The following is a 27,780-nucleotide window of genomic DNA, read 5'->3' as shown; positions in this document are numbered from 1 at the left end:
CTTCAAAATCAAAAAACAAAAATATCAGTGAAAGCACCATACATCACTCTTAGTTTTCCCTGTTGCTGAAGGCTCTTTGGTAAAGAACATCTGTCTTTTATAGTGGAACTGAATACAAAGAAAAATGATGCTGTAGCCACTTTAAACAACTCTTACTGGGCAAGCGTTTTGTTTGTTTGTTTATTTGTTTTGTTTTGCTTTCTTTTTTTAAGCTTTGCTGCTAATAACAAGACACACAGATTACTAGAAGAACAGTGAGAGAACCAAATAATTTGAGATTAGTTTCCGTACAAATAATGTCAGGATTTGGAACAAAAGATCACAGTTTACATTGGATATAAATGCATTTCATGGCTATGAATGGCAATCATTTACCTTTCCTTTCAATTCAGTTATACAGTGCTTTTTACCATAAGTATGGTCATAAATTAGCTCTAGAGAATATCAGGCGTGAGACTTCTACTGAGTGAGGCTAATGCAACAGTGACAAGAAAAATATGCTATGGCTGTATTAAGAAAAAATCTTGAGAGGAGCCATGAGTGCTTTACAAGGCTTTTTGGTATCATTTACAAAACGGAGTTACTCTCAGGTGGTTGTTGAGCATGGAGCCTCCACTTAGGAAGGACATAAGACTATTTCAAGTGGTATGAAGTAGTGCTTTCACAGAAAACTTCATAAGTAGCCCCTACGAAGTTTACAGGGCCCTATTTCTACAAACAGACCTAAACAGGGGATGTAAGGGGAAGAAACAAGTATGACATTTATTGGATAAATTGAAACAAGAAAACAGTATGCCCGGTATTCCCAGTAAGCCCTTAAGTGCGCAGAACTCTAACAGTGGTCTGTAGATAATGTTGTTGTATGCAGAATTTATAGCGACAAGTCATACTGAAAGAAAGAAGATGGTTAAGTGTAAAATCAGAGCATGGGATCATTAACTCAGACTGTAAAAAAAAAGCGTGAATATTTTTAATACTAACCCTAATTAGGAAGCATTAAGTGTGAGCCAAGGAGACCAAAAATCAAAGCAAGCTATTAACAATTCATGATTCATGTTTCACAAACTAAGCTAAGTTAAACAGTTCATCCAGCAAAACAAACAAACAAAAACAAACAAACAAACAAACAAACCAATCCAAAAAACTCATACAAATGCTTTTTAAAAGCAGAAAAGTCGTGGAATAGATGATAGTGTAGAACCGCAATGTAGTCTGAATGGTAGAACTCTCAAGATGTTAGTGTAACATATTGTCACTGCTCCTGGTTAAAGAATCTCGAAGAGAAATTGCTACTTAGCTGACTCTCTCTGGTCCAAGATTAAAAGCAACCTATCCACTGTGATGAAGTCATTTACTTCACATGCCTGTTCTCACAGGCATCTTCAATGAAGGGAGCCAGCACTGAACACTGAATTCAGCAGTCAGATTTCACTTATTAAGCACACATGCATAAAACTAATAAAGGATCAGTGTTCATTTATATGGGGAATCGAATGATCTTGCTATCCTCGTCTCCTTTCTCACAAGCTGGCTATGCCAGCTTTAGGGGGGCAGGTTGTAAGAGAGGCATATGTATGCGCGTGTGTGCAAGGCGGGTTTTTGGTCAGGCTGGCAGGTAGACGTGCAGGGCAGTAGGCCTCAGGAACTCAGGTAAAATCAGGTACAGATGTCAGGGCTGACAGTGCTGGTAGGGGTCATCAGTTAGAAGAGTGATGAGAAAATGGCTAAATCAGATCAGTACCTGAGCTTCCATGCAGCTGAGACAGGAAAAGACAAAAACAGTGGTGTGAGGAAGGGTAATTTGTGAGCCACATCGTCAGATGAGTGAAGTAAGAAAACTTTGGCTGGTCTGACCATGGCAACATAACTAAAAAGGAGAGTTGGAGGGCAAGATAGACACAATGGCTCCCTTGGACATGTGCACCCTGCAGGGCACAGACCTATCCAAACTTACACCTACATGACCCTCACCACAGGAAGAGAAGGAAACTCGCACCTGGTAGTGTCTTGAATGCCAGTTACCATGAGAGGACTGGCAACTCTTACAGTAAACCCTTGCACTGTTCAAACTCAATACTATTTGGACAAGTTTCATATTTGTCTTAACAAAGGAACTTGCACCTAGAGGATGCCAAAACAGGATCAGTCACATCAAAGGATTGTGCTGTGTCACAGAATCAAAAAGTTTCTCCTTCTGTCTCATTCAGATATTCCTAATCCATTAGGAAGAGTTTCCGCAAGACTACATTCCACACTGGATATGTAACGCTGAAATTAACTGTGTAACTGGTACATGTTATGTTCTCTTACTAAATCATTCACTTGTTCACAAGCAGACCACAGAACACTATGTTTGGTAGAAAGCTGAATTTGTGTTGGACATCATGAAACGTTACATGTTTCATCATTAATTATTGTGTTATGGAGTATTTAAGAAGTCTTGCCTTTCCATACCATTATAAATTGAGGCACTTAAAAGACTTAAAATATTCATGTGGAAGACCATTCCGAGCTTTGTCAGTGAACAGCAGAAATTTATAATCAATGTGGAAACGAACAGGAATCCACTGTGAAAAAGACTGGGCTAATTTGTTCATATTTTTTAGTCCTGTGAGAACTCGGCAGCTGCATTCTGAATGAGCTAAAGCTCAATATAATTGAAAAATACCAACCAGTAGTCACATATGGAGCAAGAACAGCAGCAATATCACAGAGCCTTGGGCAACATCACACTTTACCTGAGAGCGTACAGAGGATTCACCATTTTACAGGCACAAGCAGTCAGTTACACTATAAACCAGGAGAGTGTCTGCCCAAATATGCCCACAAGGTTTTCTAACATATATAAGAAAAACATGTTTCAGATGTTGTACCGATATCCAACGTCACAAGAACAGGTATGTAACTACAAATAGAGGAGAGAGGCAAGTCTTTCAACACTTTCAATAGAGCAGTATCTGTGCTATGGTTGTTATGTGTTCTTTTACTCAGGGAACAATAACAAAGACCACAGCATCCTGGTTGGATGCAGGAAGTCAATGTGTTCTTTTCAATCAATCTCTTTGCTTGAGCTGAAGCAAAACAGAAGAGAGTGATAGAACAAAATGAACTGTTTTTCAGACAAGCTGTGCATTGTAATATTTAATACATAAGAGTAGTGTATTCTGAAGTCTTACATACTTCATAAATATAATTTCTGTGCTAAAATGGATATAACTCTTTAACAGTAGTTTTCTCCAGGAGTCTAGGAAGATTTGATAGGTCTGCAGTAATCACTGAGGTCAAGATTTGGCTTCTAAATGAGAGGTTTAGTAACAGCTACCTTTAGAGTTCATCTCAAGTCCAGATTTTATTTATTTTTTATTTTCTATTCTCTATAAATCCAGCACATTCCCCCTCCATGACTCCTTCTTCAGAAAACAACTTTATTTTTATACAAATTTAACCAATTTAAAAAGAAAAATGCAGAGTAGGTGCTTAGAATGTTGCCTCTTCAGCTGTTCCAGAAATGTTCTCCACCTCTTTCCACCATGATGCAAACAAGAAAGGGAAAGAAAAACCTAGAAAAAAAAAAAACATCTAGAACTGATACAGAGGCTGTCCTCAGTAAGTCACTTTCTCTGTGAGACATAAGACTCAGTTATACCTTCATTTACAAGTGTTGTCTTTTGGAACAAGACATCTTTTGCATTTAGTAGCACTATCTTCAGTAGAGAAACACAGAAGTCACATGCACCACCAACTCTCCTAAATGTTTTCCACTAGCTACAAAATGGTTTCCATGAGAAAACAGCTTACCATCACGTTCTTGAATCCAAAGATACCTTTGTCGTGTCAGCATTATCCAGATAGTTCTCTCAAATTTTATTGAACTTTTTTGAAATTTTATTTAGGCGCTATCAGTGCCTCAGACAAGCTGAATTTGTTTTATGACGGCTGAATGTTCTTGTCATCGATCAATTTAGTTTAAAAGAAATCAAATCAGCTATAAGTGTTTTTGAAAACTCAACTAAAATATCTTCTGACTTTCTGAGATCCTTTGCTGTCTTCCTCAAGAAGATACATGACTTCAGACTCCATGTATCATTTAAGCAAAAACAAAATATATGTAACAAAAGCACAGTTCCAAGTTTAACTCTTCCTTTTGGTAAAAATTTATATGTATTTTGAGGGTGTTGTGGTTAGGGTTTTCTAGTCTAAATTGCCAAAAGAAATCTATTAAACTTTCACAAAGCATGTTTTATGATTAATGACATTTTTCATAAATTTTTAAATTACTCCCATGCCTAAAGTAATTGCTACCATGTTGCTTAGTAATTTCATGAAGTCAGTTATTTCCTTTTCTGAAATATTCATTGGATTTTTGGTTTTCTGGTGCCAGTCCAAGTTTGTTGGATTCAGACATTTGTCACTAAATACATTTACTTACCAAAACAAATGTTTACAATTCCAAGCACATTATGGTTTCATTTTCAAAAACTACTCTCTTGTGAATAGTAAAAACTGAATATAGATTGTGTATCATAGTTTCTCCTCTTGTCTTTTTTTCATTCATTTATTTTTTTATTCTGTCTCAGTCAGCCATGGCATGAATTTATCCACCAACTCATCAAAACCATCAACGTGTATTTCAGTTGTGATGTTTTGCTTTGTACAATGCAAAAAAGGGATTGCGGTTGTAGCTTATACAGTCTAGTGCCAAACTCAGATTATCACCATTCTTTCAAAGGAGTGTATACTGCACAGTGTCCTAATCCCATACAATGATGTTTATGAAAGGAGGTGAGATACAAAATACTGAGATAGGTCACAATTAAAAGAATGATTGTTAATAGAGTAATTTATACTCAGTGAGCAGTTTGTTTCCTAATGTTTGATACCCCACCAAATCCACTGGGTGGAACTGCCCTTTGCTTCAAAAACAGACTGAATTGTTTTGGATTTGAATTGCTTGGATTCTGTGAAGTGTTGGAAACGTTCCAGAGGTATGTTGTTCCATGCTGACACAGTGACATCACACATTTGCTGCAGATTAGACGGTCACACATGCTATTCCATCTCGTCCCAAACAGCCACTGTTTGGTGGAGATCCAAGGCCTTCACATGCCACTTGAGTGAAATAAGCTCACTGTCATGTCCCGAGACAAGTGAGGCTTTGCATGGCATATTATCCTGCTGGTAGTATCCATGTGTTAAAGGGGAGAGCTGTAGCCACAAATGGATGCATTCAGTCAACAAAGGCAGATATGTTCACCTTCAAATGTTGCTCAGTTAGCATCCAGGGACATAACATGTGCCAAGAAAACATTATCCACACCATTATACCACTGCCACCAGTGTGTACCATTGACACGAGTGTGGATGCACGCTGCCTCTGCCAAATCCTGTGTCTGCCAACAGCAAACCAGGGAGGCAGACCAGGGGATGTTTTTTCCGTTCCTCATTTGACCGGTGTCACTGATTGTGTGTCCATTGGAACAACCTTGTCTCATGTTTAGCTGACCAGAGTGGAACGCAATGTGGGCTTCAGCACCAAATCTGCTGCTAGAGCTCAACTGTGACACATGCCAATGGTTTACGAGTTTTGAGATATTTATTTGTGGCCCATCTGTTATCCTGTAGAAATACTGTTGTCAGGGAAAACTTGGGACTCAATTGCAGACTCGCCAATGAACGAATAAGAGATGTTTATTGTGCCAGGCAACAGTCTTTCAATACACTTGACAGAAAGCGGAATCCAAAAAACAAGCAGAGGTCGTACCACAGAGCAGTCAGAGGCAGGCCAACAATCCAAAACAGAAGACAAAGGCAAATTCCAGGGACAGGCAAAAGGTACAAAAACAGGTGCAGGACAAGGCAGGCAGGCAGAGGAGGCAAAATCCAACTGGCAAAAATAGTCAAAAAAAAAAAAACAGGCAGAGGTCAAACACAGAAAGCAATCAGATAACAGAAGGCTAGTACGACACACTGGGGAAAGCGGTATGAACTGACAAACAAAGGGTAGAACAGGCAGGGTTTAAATAGACAGACTAAAACAACTCCAACGAGAGACAGGTGAACACAATGACACAATAAGTGAGGGGCGGGGCCAGAGCACATGGAAAACCAAAATAAACAAAAGCACATGACAAAACCAAAAACAAATGACAGTTAACACCAGAAATGACCAGCAGGGGCACAACAGAGAAAACAGTTCATGCAGGAACCCTGACAACTGTGATTTGCCTTTGACCTCTTATTAATGTGCTGTTTAATTTCTCATTTCACCCATAACATTCTTCGAGGCCAGTCTGCCTGCTTTATAAATTGACCCATGAACATGTGAGTTACTGTCTAAAGCAGGAGCCATTATTATGAATGACATGCTGTATGTAATAAACAGGCCACAGATACTACATACGATTGGACAGCAGAGAAGAAAAATGATAGTACATTAAATGTAATGTCCCCATCACTTGTTGAACATAACTCATTCCTTGTGTGCTTTCATGGCTCTGGATAAAGTAATTCTATTAAAGAGATAACATCAAAAGTACGCATTCAATAACTCTAATTTGTAGAACAAAGAAAAACAAATTAATTGTGAAACTACTGATGCAGTTAAATGGCAAACATAAGTAGATCTTTGTAAAATATTCTTGTCATGTTTACCTATACAAACCAGTAGAGAACATAATGCATCTAATGTGCAATCCGTTTTAAAAGTCTGTTTCTTTACCTTTGTTTGGATCTCTGTGTTTGTTTGTGTGACTCTCTTTGCGTAAACAGTGTAACACATCCCAAAACTCAAAACTTTTTGAATCTTATAAACGTAACAGAAGAGAAATACAGATATACCATATGTGCAGGGTCCTTTGTTCTCTGAAGAAAGATCTCACAGTTTTAAACTCTTCTTGTTTAGAGCAAAGTTGCAGAAGTGCATAGCAAACTCCCTCGAGTCTCCGTGTTAGACTGACCTGGGGGCCAAGAACATTGCTGAATGAACAGCTGGTTTAACCGATAGAGAGGTCTTACAGGGAGAGCCGTTATAGGAACTGGGTCTTTATTCAGACACATCCATCTGCTGCCTGAAGCCCTTGCTTCAATGCCCAGCAGTGAGTGAGGCACACATTAACAATGTCCGTAGTTTTACACTTAAGGTGTTGGGAAAGAGAATTAGAGCCTCCATGGAGACCATTGTTTAGTGTCGTGAGAACACTTGATACAAAGAATTTTTTCTTCCCACAAACATACGTCTAGGTTAGGTGGCTGTTCTAAGTCATAATATCAATACATGCATATGTTTATTCAGTGAGAGTATGCTGTACATCGTTGTAACTGTCAAAGTAATAAGGCAACATAAGCTTTTGTGAATGTTTTGGGTCCTGAGGTCTTCTATTTGCTCTCTACTCAGTCAGCATATGTTAGTTTATTGAAAGTGGCAGGTTGGCAGACTTTCTGCAATTCTAAAATCTCAAATTCCTTACCATACATGTTTAATAGGCTGCTGGGTAGACTGTAAATGGATCCTTTACGCTCACATTCTGTGATATGTTAGTTATGAAATGGAACATCCTCCTAACTGGCTGCTCCCATTAGCCTCATGGCCAAATCCCTTTGACCTTTTTTCATAAAGATTATGAACGTAATTTTGAGAACTGCCTAAATAGGTTGAAACATTGCACAATTACACTTTTTTTTTCAGAAGTAGTCAATGAAAATGAATTAAAATCCATAACCTAACCATTCACAGTTTTATTTAGGCCAGCTTGTTTAGTTTTTCTTTTTCTTCTCTCCTCCACCACGGTTATTTTTCACACAATTAGTCATAACTCTTGTACGTCAACCTTGTCAAACAACATGAAGCAAAAATAAAAGTGCTTCTCTGCTCCCCAGCTGTTTGAGTGATGTTGAAAGAGGAGTATTGCAGAGGTAGATGTCATGCAGAGGGTTACATTTATAATATTAAATTAAATGCTTCTGTTCATCAGCCCCAAACTGTGACTTCGGTGACAGCCTGATCTTCCATTTCCTTTTGAAAATAGCAGTAGGAGAGTTCATGGAGCTCCCTAGTTATGCCTCCCTATACGTTGCTCTCGCCTATTCATTCTCAAATATAAGTTATGTATTTTTAAAGGAATGTCTATCTCTACATTTTCCATCATCTTTCTGCTACGTGCATTCTTTTGACTTCAGCTTCATCATTCATCTGCTGTGTCCGTTCTTTTGGCTGCATTCCGGTCTTTGTATTCTTCTGCTCAGGGTTAAGGTGATAACAGTTCTCTCTGTCAGAATGATTCAAGGTAAACTTTGCGAGCTGGCTCCAGCTTGGGTGAAAGTCAAGGTATAAAATATGCAAGACGGAGAGAGAATGAGAGAGAATGAGAAGGGAAATACTGAGACTGTAAGGTCATAACACCTTGAGTCTGTGCGCAGAACTTTTATTAATAAACAAGTTTGTCGCTCTTCACATCTGAGCCTGATCATTCATCAGAACAACTGAACTCTGCCCATGCACTTAAAGTTGATATTGAGGGTCGGTGAAGACATAATTCACATGTTTTGGACATTAGTGGTTTTATTTTGTTAATGTCAATGAGAGACTGTCCAGATATCTGATTATGACTTGAACCACAAAAAAATGCAGACAGAATTCTTCCCCATCTGACACTATTTGTGGTTGTTCCTCAGTGGGCATGTTAGACGAGTTATATTTCTCTGGCATTATTAATGTTCCACAGCCAATGGAAATATTAATCCTTTATATTCATTGTTTTCAAACAGGGTAAAATTAATTCTCTCTCAGTCTGAGAATAGTATGCAAATTGGTCGTATATCAGTTTTAGTAATAGAGCTATTCTGTGTCTCCTGTATGCGTTTTTCTTTTCCCCAAAAGATGTATTGAAAATGCACTATAGTACTTTTAATTTTCGTTGACTGCTGAATGAAGTTCTTACTCCATATTAATTTAATTCCTTTGTGTTGAATGTTAACCCCATTACTTGTGTTTCCAATTCTAATGAAAACCACAGGAACTGGCATTTTTAAACAGGGTTACACAATCAGATTTTGGATAAATTGACTACCAGTCTCAATACCACTATCTCCTCTTTAAAAAATTCCTTAGCTTCACCACATCTTAATGGTACATGTGCCCCTATAGTCCACCACGTATCACTGATATTTTGTCTTGAAATATGTATTGACCATATCCATTTTCCTTTCTTCACAGGTGATCAAGACTCAGGTAAGGATGTTTTTTAAATGTTCGTTGTCTGTGCATGCTCATTTAAAGGCAGACTTAAAGTTGAAGTTTGATTGTACTGTGGTTCAGACAAAAAGTAAAATCTGGAGGGTCATTAAGTCTCCCAGGCAAACTTTTTCAAGCCAACTTACAGTTCCCTCTATTATTTCTTCTTTTTGTTCTTCAGTTGACTTGAAAAAGACTTGCTTTCTTTCGAATAATTCTTCTCCTTCTGTTGGCTGTTTGTATTAGAGACGATATTGTGTTGAAAGAGTACTGCTTGACGATCTACTGTTTTTGTCTTTCCTGTCATTTTAAATTCACATTACGAACTCAACCAAATACTTTCACACAGTGGTTCAAAGCTGCACGGTGCATAAAGCTACCAAAAGCAAAAATGTTAAACCAAACTCTGTGTCCTCAACTGCAGCCTAAAGTATCTTAACAAAATCTTTATCAGCAAAAATGTCAAAGTGTGTATTGTAAATAAAATGTTCAGTGGGATGTAGAAGTTTATATCTATGATCTTTCACCCAAAAACCAGATGGTAGAGGCATATGCCTCCAAAAAAACACTCAAAATAAACTAGAGAAGGCTTGAAAATACCAAGCTTATAATGCTCAAAATGGCCCTTATATAAGTACAGCATTTGAAGAAAACACCAAATTGTTAATATTCAATAAGCAACAGTTTTCAGGTCTTATTGAGTCTAAGAACCGTAGTTATCGTTTTATTTATAAATGGAGAATGAGTTGAAATGTAGTCAAGAGAACACTGGAGAGTAAGTGAAAGTGAGAATGTAAGCATGTATTTCAAAGACAGAGTAGATCAGTTTGGAAAATGCAGCGGACTACATGAGCAGATGTTTGGATGGACAGGGGGATGAGTGGCGGAAAGATGATAGAGATGTAAAGAAGGTAAGGTATCGCTACGCTGACTTGGAAGAGGAGTATGTTGAGCAGACAGTGTGAAACAGTTCAAATAGGTAACAGTGTGGATGGATGGAAGGATGGACAGATATATGTGTTAATCAAAAAGAAAGGGAAAGAAGGAGTCTCTATTTACATCTCCATGTTGAAAGCAAATTCAAAAGCTGTAGTGACTTTAGAAATGAAAGAGAAATTAGAGAAACTGAAGGTAAATAGCTTTTTACACTTTGCAAAACATTTTTTCACCTGGTGTCATTCTTAATTTATCAAAAGTTTGAAGCATTTGACCTGTATTACTTGACCGGTATTATTAGGCTTCATGTCATTACATTATTCATTAAAAACTTGTTGCCAAGCCAAATACGTAATAACCTGCCAATAATGTAATAAGTTATTACATTAATGGTCTGTGATATTATTACGTAAGTGGTCAATTATTACAGCACTGGCGTTATTATGTTATCATTTAATACATTATTGGTAATTATTACATTATTGGACATTCTTTCAATCTGAGCCTCTAGATCAAACCAGTAATTAAATTACATGCCAAAAATATATTAAGTTGTAACATTTTGAGCTTTATTCTGTTTTGGGGCTTTACATGAATATGTTGAAAAAGGAGTGTAGTATAGCTAAAAGTGTGTACATAGTGCAAACATTGCAATATAGCAAATATAACTGTACTGTATGTAGTTAACATGATAAGCATATTCAATTTCAGGATAGTGCCAAATATTAGAAATTAAGTAAATGTCATGTTATGAATGTGTTATCAAACATGCATGAACATTTATGTTTGCGTATTGTACATTATGACAGTTTTGTCATGCTATCATAGGAGCTTTATGATGGAGATTAGGGATTTGAAGGGTGAACACTGACTGACACTGAAAGATCTTCCTTGAATACTCTTGTTTTATTTCCCTCAAGAGCGTTCAAAGCTGACAGAATACTGTAATTGCTCACACACTGTATGACCTTTGATTGTAGCTGTTCCCCTATATCTGTCCCAGGTACTGAACCGTATTTCTTCAGTGCAGTAATTACAGAGATTAACACTAACGGTGAGCCTAGCTCCCCGTTAACTGAGCTATCAGTGACAGGAGAATATATCCTTACAGCCAGGTGACAGGAAATATAAAAAACCTGAAGTCAATCCTCTTTCCAAATTATCATTTTAAGGGATTTAGTTAAGATCCTCGAGCCATGTTATACCCATTAGTCATGTCAGTTAACATGCTGGAGTGCATATTCCCAAAGCCCACCCTGTTGGAATGCTACCTAGTTATGTGAGTGTGTATGTGACTGGTTCGTATAGTCAGTTTCTTTGGGAATTTGGTAAAGATATTGAATAACTGTGTTTCAATTGTAAAATGCTTGTTTAATTTAATTGGAGAGAGATGGCTTGTTGTTATTCAGGTAATAAGTTACAGTTTTTATAGTGAGAAAATGTTTATTTTCTCTAGCTTTAGTTATGTGTAGTTCCACTTTTGGATCACTTACATTGCATTGAACTCACCTATCAGTCTCATTAGCTTTGCTGCAATACTGCTTTGTCCACTGTCTGGTTCTCTGAATAAAAATGCGTGTATACTGCATGCGGCTGAATGTTTTTTACAAACGCTTTTGTATGTGAGTCAGAAGCAAGCACAGAGATGAGGTTGGGGGTAGGGAGTGTTATCATAGTTCAATTCGAATGGAATAATGAAAGGAGAACTTTGTATTTAATTGAAGGTGGGCCTTTGGGCATGATTAAGGGTTGTGGTGATTAATCACCTCAGCTGGTCCACTGATGAGAAGCCCAAGAAGCAGCATACAGAAGACACACACACACACACACACTCTCTCTCTCTCTCTCTCTCTTGCTCTGTTTGTGTGTGTGTGTGTGTGTGTGTGTGTGTGTGTGTGTGAAAGAGGGAGAGAGAGAGGGAGGGAGAAGAAGTGTCCATAGTTTAGGCATCATGGGATGGTTGTCCTTATTCTTTGGCTCTTTAAATATAAATATGGATATTTCTAAAACTGTTTTTTAGCAGGTTTGATCAGGTAAAAAGGTCAGCAATGAAACATGACATTAATCTTTGCTTGAAACTTTCAGAATCAGCACATTAGTAAATCAAATGCTAGCAAGTTGTCATTTATCTGTGTCATCTAATTTATAATGCAGTGTATGTGCAATATGTATGCTTAGAACCCATGAGATTTTGCTGAGGGAAATTAAATACAAATTAAATGGAAAACAGGTGGCTTTCACACATGAATACAAACACAGACACGTGCACACGCGCACACACACACACACACACACACACACACACACACACACATACACACACACACACACACACACACACACACACACACACACACAGTCTCACTAAGAAAGAAAGTATCACCATCAAGCTAATGACCCAGACACCAAACTAGGCTAATTCATAATCCTGAGTTTGTAATAGCTTTGTGAAGAGCTTAAAGGCGCATATCAAGTCCTTGACATGGCCTTGGTAGGAATGACTGAAGAAATGGGAGGGGGCGAGAGAAAAAAAGAGAGATCATGAGTTGCGTAAGTGCTTATTTTGCGGGCAGTTTTTTTCTAGCATGCTGCATCTCTCTCTCCCTCTCTCTCTCTCTCTCTCTCTCCCCCCTCTCTCTCCCCCTCTCTCTCAACTCCATCTTTCTCATGCACATTAACATTAAATAGCATAAATATGCGCACTGAACTTAATCTGATTTTTAAACTTCACACTGAAGTGCACAAGTCCTCCTGTTGGTGAAATTTTAATGCTTTGATGATAATTGCAAAGGCATAATACATTTACCACCTTGCCCTCAAAAGTGATTGGACTTATAAAACACTGCTGATTCATGGCTGTAATATGAATGATAATAGTTACAAACAAGGAGTGTACGCAGCGGGGTCTGATGTCTCCTTCCTACATATGTTCTTAGATGGATACAACGAGACAAAACCTGGAGGCAGAATTATAGTGCTCATACTTCTCTGCATCTTTTTATCATTCATCATGATAAATAACCCCCTCCCATCCATTCCAACTGTGCAGTGAATGCTGCAAAACTGCAGAAATTCACAAAGTTACAACTCAAAAACATCTCAAAAACCCGCAGTCTTTAAAGCCTACCAATTTCAAGGGAACTGAACTGATACACCATTTTCCAATCCAAGGAAATAGGGGGATCTCCCGGCTCTCTTTAATGTTGGGTCTCACTTCTTTTTCCACACGGCTCTTCTAAGTTACCACCGGCAGCGCCACCATACAGTGGTGGCAGAGATGTTCACAATTCTTTTTATGCCAGTCTGACTCCAGTCTCTGAGTTAAAGTAAAAGTGAAATGTCAAGTTTTTTTGGTCACAAGTCTAAGATAAGTCTTGAGTCTCTGGGTCTTTGCACTCTGTCTGCTGTGCATTATCACAATGTCATTTAGGTCATTTCTAGGGAATGCTCATCATAGGGATTATTCTTTATTTAGCTCTTTGGCATATTAGACATTATAGCATGACATTCATTAAATATAAAGGATGTTTAAATAACCGTATATACATGGATGAGCAATATATGTGATCATTTCACTACTCTGCAGATATGAAAAACCACTTTGAAATGTTCACTTTAAAGCAGCCTAGAACCTTGCATTTTTTTTTTCTGAGATGAGATAAAAGAAAAATAACAGTCGGATTATAAGGCATCATATAACCTGTGGTGGATTCTCTGTTCTGGAATCAGTATGTAATCTAATATGATAAACTGAGCTAGGCTGACTAGGGTAACTGCCCTGATGCAGGCTAAACACAGAGAAATAGTAGTAAGTCAGGCCTTTTTATAGTCATGATACCCAGCAAACCATTATCAACCCAGTGATAAAACTAACATAATACATTCGTACTAAAAAGTGAGAGCCAAGCAGGGTAACATTTGTTAAACTTCGGTATTAGCATTTTTAGTAACCACCAATCAAGCCCAATTAACCTGATTGCTTATCTACATACTCATCTGGGTTTTTTTAATGTGCCTGAAAGAAATTGACATAGATGAAATACAATCTTTTGTTTGTAGGAAACAAGTTTAACATTGGAAATTTCAATTCCTATGTTGGGTCAAAAAGGCTGCAAATACTCGTAAACACAGGTTGTCATAAGTGGCTGGGCAGCTGATGTTGTTTTGCTGTGCAAATTCTCAATGCTGCCAGAGTGCCACAGCGCCATCCGACTATGTAAAAAACTGAAGCAAGTGACTGGGCATAGCAGGCCATGCTGATTGGCGTGACAGAACGCACAACAGGAAACAGAAAAGGGTTTTCTAGAAACACACTTTATCTACCCGAGCCATGCCGTTTTCTTTCACATATACTGTTTTCACAAGCATCTATTTCAGAGTCTGAGTTGAGCCTAAAGTCAGTTAAGGACAGGTCCGGGTCGAGACTTGAGTTAATTAATATGCGGCTGTAGTCTTACTCAGGGTGCTAATGTCGTATTCATCAGAAGCATGTGAAGGAGGCAACCTGAGGTTCTCACTTGCGAGTGGATCTTGTAAAAATCCTATTAATCAACTGAGTTGAGGCCAGAACTCCAATCACTCAAAAGGTCTTAGATTGTCTCCATGGTTGATGACAATTGAATTTGTGAAGAGGATTACCATTCAAAGAGATGCTAGTAATTTATATTCACTCATACATTTTTCATTGTGATTCTCCCCATTGTTTGACTCTGCCTTACAGTAATGTAGAGTACAGGCTGTACTTTCTGTAATTGCAGCAGATTTTTGCTTGTCTGGCTGATGTTTACATGATACTTAAATGAGCAGAGCAGGTTGAACCTCCAGCCAGAGCTGTTAGTTGTGACGTATCCCTTCCCTTGCCTGATGGCACCATGTTGTGTTGTGCGTTCAGTGTGATGTTTCTTGTGATTACACAAGATTTCTGCATGGGTGGATGAATGCTGAGCATGTATTTCCACTTTAATGGGGACCCGGGGATTAAAACCTGTTTAAATCCTCCTTTCATCTCTATGCCAGTTTGCATGTTCTTCAGAGACCTTCGCTGGCTTTCGGTTATTCTGTCTTGACTACGTCAACTGTCCCAACGTCATTACATCATAACATCCACGGCATTGCCTTCACCACATAATTGGTCCTGCATCTCATGCCTGTAGTTTGATCACCGGCAAGATGTCACTGATATGTTCCCATGCTCCTCTTTCGAAAATAGAATGTATTACAAGAACATGTTTCAATTTCAGATGTGGCATCACTCATCTAAACAGTGAAACATCTCAGCAGTGTCGTGCCTGAAGATTAACTCTCCAGCTCAGCCAGAGCTGAGCAGCAAGTTTTGACACGTTACACCCTCATGTCCCATCATGTTATAAGTTGTGTTAGTATATGGAAGAGTAGCTGTGCAAAGTCTACAAATGACTTTTCTTTGATGCTGTGTCATGCCATCAGTAATCTTGGGGGAAAAAAAGCTCCTAATTATAGTTCTGATCTCAGTGATAGTGTCAGACGGGTTGGGCATTGCAAGAGCACCGTTGCCCATGTCCCGGACTATTTGGACAAGGGAAATTGTATGGGCCTCCTCATGTACTCTGTTCCCATGGAGAGCCCTGTGCAGGTGAAAAAAAGCCTTTGGCTGACCTTGAATGTTTTGGAGGACACGCGTGTTAGCCCTCACCCCCCTGGATTGACACAGGGTCTGTGTCTTGATGATAACATATGATTCCAAACTTGTGGACAAGGAATTTAAAAATACGAAATAAAACACGTTTGAATGAAATTTTTCTTTCAAAGAAAACAGTATTGTGTTGAATTGCCTTTGATCATAATTACTGCTTGACATTGTCTTAAAGGACTTATCAAAAGGGAACTTCAGCCTTGCTCACATATATGGTCATATTGACAGTGGCCTCCTTGCTATGAAATGATCAATTTGTTGGTTTGACTCTATTTGAGACATTTAGCCAGAGCTACTATTGTAATAACCAAACAAAAAATAACTATTGCAGTTGTAAGTGTTTTGTAGGTCTATGAAATTGGTGAAAATTTTTTCTTGTGAAAAACATAAAAAAAAATCAGCTTTTGATCAAAATATCCTCTGAGGTAAAGCCAAGGTAAGGATTATAGTTAGCCTCTATGTGAAAAGTGGCATGTATCTCCTTTAATGTCTACGAGAGGGTTGGCGTTATTGTTTTCTTTATCTTTGGTTAGAATTAGCACAGTTACACTCCAGTTCTGTCATCTTTACCTTGACATAATTTTCCATTCCAATTTATTATTATTCGATTTGGTTGAAATTAGAGTTCTTTGGTGGCCGTTTCACTATTTGCTTAAAAATGTGATCTTAGGTTCATGGAGTTGAGCATGTTTGTGTTAAGGTTGGCACCATAATTGTGGGCCTACAGAATTACTCAGAATATCACTACTGATCCAGCACTCATGGATTTTTACTTAATTCATGCATAACTTAGATATACTGTCCTACAGGAAATCACAGGACAGGCACTAAGGAAGTCCATGCACTCAGATGCTCTTTAGATATTTGTTTTAAAGTATTTATTTATGCTTCCCCCATATCTAGTGATTATTTTATTAAAAGTCACATTGTATTTTGTAGTTTCTGACATGTTTCATACTTCCTTTATGAGTACACCTTAGCAGAACTGTTACCATATTATTAAATCATTTCCCCTCAGTGGGTGCCCTGTCTTCTCTGTTCTATTCGACTTCTCTAGGAAAGAGCTAACATGCATCAACCATTTCTCTTTGTCTTTTCTCCCTTCCTTTCTGTCTCTCTTTCTCTCTCTCTCTCTCTGATTTGGCTGTCCAATCCAATGTCTTGTTCAGTAGCATAAAAGCACATTGCTGAGAAGACTACACTTTGTGCTGTGCTGGCCTTTAATGAAAAAAGAGAGAATATGAGAGGGCTGTGGCTTGTGGAATCTCTGTGTCTCATCTCTCTTTCGTCTGGTTCTCATTGTAACAGTGATATTCTCCAGTGCTTCTGTTTGCATGTAGATGCTACTACAGCTGACTGATGCCTCTTCCTCATGTTAGACAGATGACATTTACAAAAGGTTTACCTTGACAAAAGCAAGAATGACTGTCTCTCTGCACAGTATTGCCAAGGTCAAATTCTTCTGCTCTATCATGTTCGTGCTGTGAGGGTTTAGTGGAAATGGCACTAGGGCAGAACTGTTTTGGAGAGACTGCCATGGGATATGAGTACAGAGAGCTCTGTTCCTAATGCTCTGTGTCTGAGTAGACGCAGATGAAGATAACACCTGTTCTAAACTAAATTGCATTATAACTTTTTGTCTTCTTTTACAAAGCTGAGCCTGGTTTCCCAGATGTATTTTAAATCTAAGATGGTAGTAGTAGAAAACGTCATTTGTTTTCAAAGTGTTCCCTGGAGTATCTTAACTTAAAAAGGTCTTAAAAATCATAGATTTTGCAAGCGCCTCTGTCTATTCTTAGAACAATTGTTCTAAGTGCACTGTTAAGAGAAAAACATTCCATTTGCCACCCGCAGAAATCACCACAAATGACATATTAACTGAAAAAGTGAAGTAAACTGGCGTATGGTAACCCCAGCGCTGTGTAGAATTGTCCTATTACCAAAATGATTCACCTACGTTTATTGTGCCTCTCAGGCGCACAATACTGCTAAAGATCCAATTATGTATAGTTCCTATGCTCTTAAGGTCCACACATTGCTCTCCATATTTTGGGTGTTGGAGAGTGTGGAACTGTTCACATTGGAGCACATCTCCAACATGAATCTTTACCTCAACTGACATGGGCACCTTATAACATTACTCCAATGTTTGCTGTTACCGTCAAAGGGTCAAACACCTGGATTTTTAGTTTTGTGTATTTATCCATTTTCATAATGACCTAAAACACCTCCTGAACCACACTGATTCATTGTGCCATTAAAACATTTTTGGCCAACAAATAAGGATTTTAAAAATAAAACATTTTCATCAATCAAATGGGGAACTTAAAGGTCACTTATTTGTATAATTATGCTAATTCTGTCTTAATTCATTTGCACAGGAGGCAGGATGAGACCGCATCTTTTAGTATTGGCCTTTAAGGAGTGATATAAAGCTATTTTCGTACACTCAGTACTGCCTTGCTATACCCAATGAATATAAAAATAAATCAAAATCAATGGTAGCCAGGACTGCAAAGCAGCTCTTAAAGGACCCAAGGATTGGTCTCTAGAAAGCCCTGTGGTGGTGCAGTGGCCCATACCTGGTACCAGAGTTCACAGGGTTAATGTGGGTCTAAAATGACTCGGAGGAGGCCCCATGGAAGCATAGTGTCATATATGTGGCCCCAGAGATCTCAGTGCTAAACTGGGTAAAGACATACTGCTTAACAATGAAAACAATGTGCAGTTGAAATGTAGGACACAGACCCCATAACTTTAGGTGATGCAGAGACTGATGTATAAAAGTTTGAGATGTGTGAAACATTGCCATATGTAAACCCAGAGAAGGGCTGGAAGGGCTGGGTCCGGAGACCAACATTAGATCTTTTCTTTTTTTCTTCGTTGTAAAGGCCTTTTTTTCGTATTTACTGCTCACTGTTCACAGTGTGTGTGTGCAATCACAGAAACTTAACTAATCTTTTTTTTTTTTTTTTTATTCGTTGTTAAGGCCTTTTTTCGTATTTACTGCTCACTGTTATTGGAACACAAATACTAGGGCTCCAGCGACAGTACTGCTTGTATCCCTAACTATGGGTCTTCTTAAATAACACAGCGCATTTTAGACCCTGTTTGACAATTTAATTACAAAGAGGCAGTTCTTTTAAATGGGTCCCATGTGTCAGTGAGGGTGAACTTTCACCTTTAAGTTTCAAATATAACTCCGTTTTTAGTTGAAATGCTTTGTTCTCATAACAACGTGTGAATGTGGTACATGTGCTGTATATCATACATTCTTCATTAATTCGCTCTGCTGTTCATTTTACAAAGCACAAATATTTGAAAACATTTGAGAAGGAGCAGAGGTGGGGGAGAAATATCTTCAATTACCAAACAGCAGTTCCCTTTAGGTGACAGAACACATTCCATATTCTATCTATCTCTAGGAACATTACACTTTTCTCTTTTTAATACTCTCATTTTCCATCTCTTGGCCACCATCATCTAAAATTCCATTCAGCCTTAAGTTAGCTGGAAGTTAAAAAAAGATTTGTTTTCTCAGAATGGTGCTGTCAGTCAGGATTTGGCACTTTAGGGACCAAAGACAACACAGCTACAGCCAGGCCTGACAAATGTGAACGGAGTGGGAAAGTGACCACTTAGCCACTGGTTCTCACTCTGATTGTGATGCGTAAGAAAACACAGCGAAAGCAAGGCCAAATGTAGGGCCAAGGCCAAATCCTTGTACACCATTGTTTATAACGTAATGATATTGAATTCACTGGGTTCCAATTCTGTCACTGGTGACGAGTTGGTAATAGTACAATCAAGCTGGCTTGTCAGGTTTTGAAAGTGTGTTGTTTTAACCTGTGGAGAAAATAGAACCTGCTTCCAGGTGTTTGTGTTTTCTCAAGGTCTTTTCTTGGGGGGGGGTTTGTTTGAAAAAGCAAGTTTTGACTTTGTGAATGGAGCTGACTTTAAAGAAGGGGTTAAATTCCTAAAAGTCTTTTCCCTCAAATATAAAATCCGCACCTCTTATGGAGAGGTAACCTCTTTGATACCAGCTTGGGATTTGTGTAGATGACATTTCTCGAATAGCCATCCTGGTTGGTTAAATGCAGAAGGATGCCAAGGTCATTGTGGATGATCACAATATGTGTTGCTGCTGCAGCAGCGCTAGTTTGTTTTACACTCAGATTGCCTCTGTGCAAAGTGTCATTCCTTGGCTTTTTCCCATTAACTTTTATTTATGCAAAGACTATGGCCTGTAACAAAGATTATCTTTTGCCAGGGAGACTCGAGAGATCGAGATCGAGAGATAACCTATTTGCAAGTCTATACAGAGCAATACAGCGGAAGACAAATGGCTTAGAGGGTTTTTTAGCACCATGTTTTCAGGCTTTGTTGAAAGAGGCCATTGAACCATGAATTACACCTACAGGGTTTGTGTGAAACAATATGAGGAATATAATCACTTAAACAGTACACTAACAAATGTTTACATACACAGTGCATTGTTTGAATATTGATATATGGTAATCTAGGTTGCTGACTGTGGATTTCTCGAATACTGACATCTAAATTTAGATCAGGTCAAAAGAATTTCATTGGAAATGTTCCTTAAAGAAGTTTTTAGATAATTAGAGTGTCAGTGATGAGCCTCTTAATTGATTACTTTTGGATTTAGAGCTTGATTTGGACAGGGAGAGATTTAGGTGATTAGTGCAAATTTGGTGTGCATTCACTATGACATAATGGACGCTTTGTGGATTAAACATGTATTTCTTTGCTATTTTAAGGTGGCATTTTGACATTTTTGACTTCAGGACCCTTACTTGAGTGATTGTCCATACTTCAAACAGTTCAATCAGACATTTTCACTAGAAAAACATGATTCTTCCATAATAACGTCCAATGGATCCCAAAGTGTGCTTATTTTCTGCGCCTTTAACGGCTGTGTGAGCAGTGATTTTTCAATAAATGATTTGTGAAATGTCAAAAAATGATAACAAACAAACAAGGACATATGATTCTCCTTATGGCTTCAGGGTGGCATGCAATTGTGTGTGTTCTTTTCATTCATTTCCACAGGAAATCTTTTACTACCGATCTTTAAGATTGAATAGGTAGATCAGTCAGCTCAGAAGAGTTAGACACTGATAAACTTAGGGAGTGTTAAAATGTATACCAAAAAAAAAAAAAAGGCTGGTAAATACTGGGCCGCTAAAACTGACGCATCATAAAAATCATGCTGACAATGTAATTGCATGGAGGCAATTGTGAAAATGGACCCAAATGTCAAGAAACGTGAACTTCCCCTTCAAATAAACAGTTGAGGGTTTAATTCAGTCAAGCTCTTATGAAACCACTTTAGTAGAATTTAATATTTTATAGGTTGGTGTTGCAAATTCAGTCACAGATACTGAGAGAGCCACAAGAATTGGAATTGTTCCTTCAATTTCTTCAGTTGTTTTTTTTTTTTTTTCCCCTTCCCTTATCTTGATCAGTTGGTTTCAGGAATGATGTCATTCTCTTAAGCTAGCCCTGGTGTTGATGATATCAGCAGCCTGATGTTGGGAGCCTGTGGGTGTGGGTAGTGTTTGGTGGCCTTAACTGTCACAGCGTCTTTGCTGAAAGCTGCTGAGATGAAGCATTAGGCCTTCGGTCTGTTCTCATCTTCCTCAGGAAGAGGTTTCCCATTAGCCCCTCTAATTCTTTTCCACTCCATTTCCTCTCTCAAATCAATTAAGTCTATATGCATTTCATCTGGAGCTAAGGCTTAGCACTGCCCCTCATACTACATCAAACTCTGGAGGTTTAGCTCTGAGAGCAGATTCCCTTTCCAGATCATAATGAATCACAGCATGGAGCAGCATTTCATTCTTTATCGTTAAAAAGTGAATTTCATTGTACAAAGCTGACAAATTATTGTTTGTGTTTTTCAGCATTTTTTTTTGTCTTCTTCATTTTTTATGTCTGTAGGTTTGCAGTATATTTCATAGTGTATTTACTATGCCTGTTTATACAGGCATGGCTTATAGCCTGGAATCGGAGCAATGGTTATCTGTTCCTCTGTCTCCATAAATCGAGGTATAATCCATGTGTTAATGTCTTTGTTTTAGTAGTTGGTGACAAGACCAATTTACACCTTGGGATCAATAAAGAATTCCATCAACACTTCATTAACCTTGCAGCACACGCATTGTAAGTAGCAGGTGTAGTTATAACTTTGGGGTTCTTACTGATTTTGTATCAGACATATACTGTCGGCACTGTCAGTGTGGCTCTGGTGACTTCTCACCATGGAAGAAGTGATTGCTTCTTCTTCCTAGTGTTGGGCCTTACTTTGACTATCTCTCTAATTGCGTCCTTCTCTCTCCTTATGGGCTATGAGCCTGTGTGTTTAATCTGCAAAGCAAATGGATTCCCCCGCTGGCTGTGAATTTAATCAGCTGTTGATATTTCTCTCTCTCTTTCTCTCTGTCTCTCTCTCTCGCTCTCTGTCTCCCTCTCTCACCCCCATCTCTCTCTCTCTCTCTCTCTCTCTCTCTCTCTCTCTCAGAGAAGCCAGCAATCCACCACTTTAGCAAATTTTCATAAGCTAAAAACTGATAAAAGCCTCATGCCAGACTTTTTTCCCCCCTCAACCATTAAATCTGTAGTCACAGGTGAATCCCAGTATCTCATTCTTTGCTGTTGTCTTTGAAAATTCTTTGTGTTGCTGTTTGGGAGATTGTTGCTTTAATTAGACTATTTGTATCGTTGGATCAGCATACTGGGCTCAGCTGGCATGAGGGAACATTTCTGATGTGAGAAAAGAGAGAGAGAAAGAAAGGTGGCGTGTCCCTCGGAGAGCCTGCACGGATGATAAGTCTCTCGAGATTAAATATGGATTGCCATCACCACCCACCACCAAGCATACCTTTTGTATCTTCCCATTTTATTTATTTATTTGAAGTTTTCTGTCATTTGCATTCTATTTTTTTCAGCAAATAGTTTTCCTTTTCATTTTTGTCTGTTTTTCCTTCGCAGTCCCATAGCGTGCTGTATGAATTTGCGAGCATATTCAATTTATCTTCGAATTGATCTTGGATTTATCTTTTTGAATTTTTCTTTGAACAGGCAACCTGAGGGAAGTGCTGTTTTACACTGAAGCATTTAAGCTTTGTAAATAGGAGTCTCAGCAAGCTTTTCTCCGCTTCTATCTCAGTGCATTGTTTTAGCTTTGTTTCTTTCCTTCCTTGTTTCTCACTTTCCTTTCTGTTTCTTCTTTCTGGCTCTCCTCTCATTTCCGTATTTTCTTTCTCCATTTTACATCCCCCTCTTATTTAAGGTCTTGTTTTTTTTTCATGCCAGAGTTACGAATGTTGAGATAACTATGACAGGTTGATATACTTGTTTACTTGCACGGTGTACGCTGATTTTGATGGCCATAGTGCTGACTGCTCTAGTCCTGTCATCACAAAGAAGAAAAAAGGTTTGTAAGTGCTCAGGATCTGAAGTAAATAAAGCGGACTTCGCAGCGAAGCACTTCCCTCACAAGTGCATCTTGTCAGTGCTGAGTAGAACTCAGAGGGAAAAAGCTTGTTTGATCTGATTATATCTTTTGATGTTGGACTTTCTCGGTTGGATGTCAGGGTTTAGGCCCCGTTTATGGCATTCCTAAGATATTAACATTCACCAAGTCATGCCAAACGTGCGGGCATTCCTCATTTTTTTCCAGTTGTTAAGTGATCTGTGAAAAAATTTTGTGATTTGAATGGATTGTTTTAACATTTCCAGTTTATGAGAACTGTTTGCTGCAGTCATTCGGCCCGTAGTATCCACTGATGACAGGTCTCAGAGAATACATATGAAACAACGGGGATGGTGGGATGTTGTACCTCAAATGTAGCGTTTCAGTGAACCATGACTTCTAATGCCTGATCACATGTAGCACAGATACAAAGTTCACTATTGTATCTGTGTAACAGACACCCAGTGCAGTCACCTGCAGCATGGTCATGGTATATTTAGTACATTTGTTAATTACATTTTTAATTAACCTTCAACAGTATGTTAATTTATCAACCAGCTGGTTATTTTACATGTTTGATTGTTTTGAAAAGATCTTTGTAAAGCAGTTTAAAAGCCTTTTCTTGGTCCACCCATCCTTTCATCTGTTCATTCATTCATTCATTCACTCACTCACTCACTCACTCATTCATATTCAGATGCACACCCTCTCTGTCATAAGCTGTACATGTGTGAAACTGGGAAAGGAAAAATCTTTTAGCCACGTTTGGGCACAGCAGGGGGACTTGTCTGTGTCATTTCAAAAGGTTTTCCCTCTCCAGGACTCAGAGGAGATTGCCATGTTGTGTGACTGGCAGGACCTGTTTATTCTCCACTGAAGCAAATACCACAAGGAGATAAGAGAATCTGGCTTCATAAGTTTACAAGGACACCTCCACGGTGGAGACGAGCAGCTGGCTGATTCATGCCCAATCATTTATTTTCTACCCGATGATCTGGGTCCTCTTGCTTGATGAAATAACACAAGTCTTCAAATTAATGTCACGCTTCACTAGACCAACCTGAGATGGAATATTTCCATCTACTTTTAGACACCACACCCTGTATATTTTCAAGGGCGAAAAAAATCACACCAGTCCTTAGTTGCACGGAATATGTGGAATGTGTCATTTTCTTTTTTCTTTTTTTTATTAGTTCCATTAAACATGTCTACTCAATAATATCCCAGGAGATACAGATGAAAAGCAAGAAGAATACTCTGTTTACATTAAAATTAATTTTTTTCCTCCTGCCTCCCTCTATGCACCAGTTTCAAAAATGTCTCATTTGCCTTCACAAGAGTCTTTGTTTTGAAATTTTCCTGAGGACTAGATTATGAGCTGTTCTCCCTGAAAAATTAACACAAGTCCAATTTTTAATCACATCTTAATGTTGTGGTTCCAGATTTGCTTTAATATTCAGATTTTTTTTTTTTTGGGACCAGATTATTTAAGCCTCTTTATTATGGTCTGTATTTGACACTCGATAATTAGGTATACTGTGTGTGTTTAATTTATTAAGACAGCAAAATTCTCTTCCAAATACAAATGACAAAAATGATTATCTCAGTGAATTGTTGCTGGAAGAGATTTGTCAGTGACACATATTTGCATTACCCAACTTAAACATGTGCCAAGACTACACTGCAGTCACATAAAGTATTCATAAATGACTGTTTAATGCAGATGTGTTTTGTATTACCATGTTGCATCATATTACAGAAGGCCAGTGTGTCACTGCATTATGTCTGATAATGCAGTGGTCTATAAAAGCTTTACGCTGCTGTCAAATACTGTTTATTGATGCTCTGTCTATGCTTCACTGAACCATCATACCATTTTATCAGTAAAGTTCATCTTGTACTGTATTGTTTTGCATTGACTGACTTTCTCTGGGTAAATGAAGATGTCACCTGAGGCCTTAGTATTGGCTATTCATTTGTGCATTGCACATTCATGTTTGCCATTTGCATTCATTATGAGTCCACAATATCAGTGTAATGTTATCCCTTCTCCCTGTCTGGTAGTTTCGCAATCCCTCTCACTTTTGGAGTCGTTACACTCACCATTTTAATGTAGGTCAGTACAAGCACACTTGATTGAGTTACAAGCTTGATGATCAGTTGAATCAGGGGAGTTGAATCAGACGTGTTAGAGCTGGTTTTAAATTCCAGATACTGAGGAGAGCGAGGCTTGTAGTAACAGACCAGGAAACACAGCACTGTGTTTTTATGAGAAAATTCTATACCAGGTATATTAAGCTTTTTGCTCTACACTTGAGTGAAAGATATGTACAAAAAAACACCAGCGCTTAGTCACCATCTGCTCAACTTTCTCTCTCTCTCTCTTCCTCTCTCTCCCTCTCTTTGTCTCACTGAAGGACACATAGAATCTGTTGCCACATTCAAAGGGAATGAGTTTTTCAGCTATGACCTGTCTCAGACTCCCATCCAGAGCAGTACGGATGAAATCACTCTGGCCTTCCGTACGCTACAGCGTAACGGCCTACTGCTTCACACAGGCAAGTCAGCCGACTACGTCAACCTGTCCCTGAAGAGCGGAGCTGTGTGGCTGGTGATTAATCTGGGCTCAGGTGCCTTCGAGGCCCTCGTAGAGCCCTCCAATGGCAAGTTCAACGACAACGCCTGGCACGAAGTCCGGGTGGCACGAAACCTGCGTCAGGTAACGTTCCGTTTTCACGTCGCCTCATGCTAACGTTGTGATTCTCTGCTTTTCATTCAAATAAACATAAATTTTCATCTGATGAACAGTTTTACAACTAAATATATGATATGCTAAATATACGAAGTCTGCGAAGTCCATAGTAATATGTATGGAATTTCAACAGGGTACCTGTGAAGGACATTGTTGATTAGGTTTTAGCTGAAATCTCTGATAATGCATAGATGCCCACACAACCACAACAAAGTCCTGAGCTATAGAACCATCACTGTTGTAGCTGCTGTCGTAGATGCTTTGTGGGTTCTGTGTGGTGTGTGTAGCAGTGATGAAGTGCTGATGCTGGGCTTTAATTGGAATCAGATGGCCTAACAGGTGCTAAAGTAGAAGGCAGAGGTAGGGAGGTGAGAACCATTGTTCGGATGTTGTCCACCTGATAGTCTTACACCCAGGAGGCTAAATGAGGTGATTTGTAAAGAGGATTGCCCAAAGCAGACAAGCTCGTTTGACTTTAAATGCACTATTAAGAGGTGCCATAGACTATTTATTTCACCAGTATATTTAGGAAATAAAAACGTCTCAGTTGTTGAGACTATCGTTCTTTTCCTGGGCCGTTCCTTCCTGTGACGTTGTAAAAGCAATGTGACTCAATCAAAAACTTATCACAAATGTTAGATGCAGTATTGGAGATCTATGCTTGTGTGTGAATGTGTATCTGTGTTTTCCTGGGCGTGTCTCTATTTAGAGGGAGGGAGGGCTGGTAAGCTGAAGACTGAAGTGGGGGTTGTTAGGTCTTGATTAAGTATAGGCTTTATCTGCGTTCAGACTTCATGGCAAATGTTTTGTCCCAGTGATTGCTTCTGAATAATCAAATAAATATGTTCCAATTACGCTTGCAAATGATTTGCATCCAGTGAACCCTTCATCTGCTGAAGAGGGAGAACATTTACTTTGTCATTTAAAAATACTTTGGAAAAAAACCCCCAAAAGATTAAATTGTTCCATTGACAAATATTTATTTTCCAATATCTTGTGTAGCAATACACTGATGAATAAATTGGATAAAGCTTTAATCTCAGTAGCATTTTCATATCATAGAGTATTTTGCACAGCCAAGCGGAAAGATGCTAATTTTATACCCCTCATCTGCCTGGGCTGATTTCTCTTTTGATTTGATTACCATAACCTTTAGCTCAAGTTGCTTTCCGGACTGGAATATTTTGGGCATCCATTCATGAATAATTGATTTTTTTTTTCTCTTTTTTTTCTTTTTACATGCTGAATAACACTTTGGTTGTTGACATAGTCCTGTTACTTGTCAGTCACGTATACCGCTCTGATACGAATAAACAGCTGACTAAGGCTTTACATAGCTGCTCTAATGTTTTTATTATTATTTTGTCCAGTATTTTTTATATAATTATTAAAGATGACACTTGCTAACATTATGCCCTTCTTTGGTGCTGCTTTCATTTGCTTCTCTCTCTCGAGCATTCCCTCCCTCAGCCATTTTATGTGGGGAAAAAAAAAGACTTACTAACGCTCTCTCTCTTACTAACAATAAGCTTCTGAATCTTTGGACACATCATTGTTTAGCTTTTTCTCATCTTGTCTTCTTAAGCATTACTCCCCGACTGAATGTGAACCATCTTTGTGCTCTGTGATACTGTACATGTTTCAGACAAAACAGTAGTTTGTTTAAAAAAAAAGAAAAGAAAAAAAAGGAATGTGTC

General features: G+C 38.5%; 1 protein-coding gene across 1 annotated transcript in view; it reads left to right on the top strand.

The window, feature by feature from the left end:
• Nucleotides 1–27,780, top strand: part of nrxn2a (neurexin 2a) — a 219,570-nt gene that overhangs the window by 41,389 nt on the left and 150,401 nt on the right. Inside the window, exons 6-7 of the mRNA XM_030781149.1 lie at nucleotides 17,491–17,499; nucleotides 25,749–26,050. Coding sequence (XP_030637009.1) covers nucleotides 17,491–17,499; nucleotides 25,749–26,050 — 311 coding nt within the window. The remainder of the gene's footprint in view (nucleotides 1–17,490; nucleotides 17,500–25,748; nucleotides 26,051–27,780) is intronic.

Source organism: Chanos chanos, chromosome 8, assembly GCF_902362185.1.
Source record: "Chanos chanos chromosome 8, fChaCha1.1, whole genome shotgun sequence".
Taxonomy (NCBI): Eukaryota; Metazoa; Chordata; class Actinopteri; order Gonorynchiformes; family Chanidae; genus Chanos; species Chanos chanos.
This window is presented reverse-complemented; position numbering and strand designations above follow the sequence as displayed.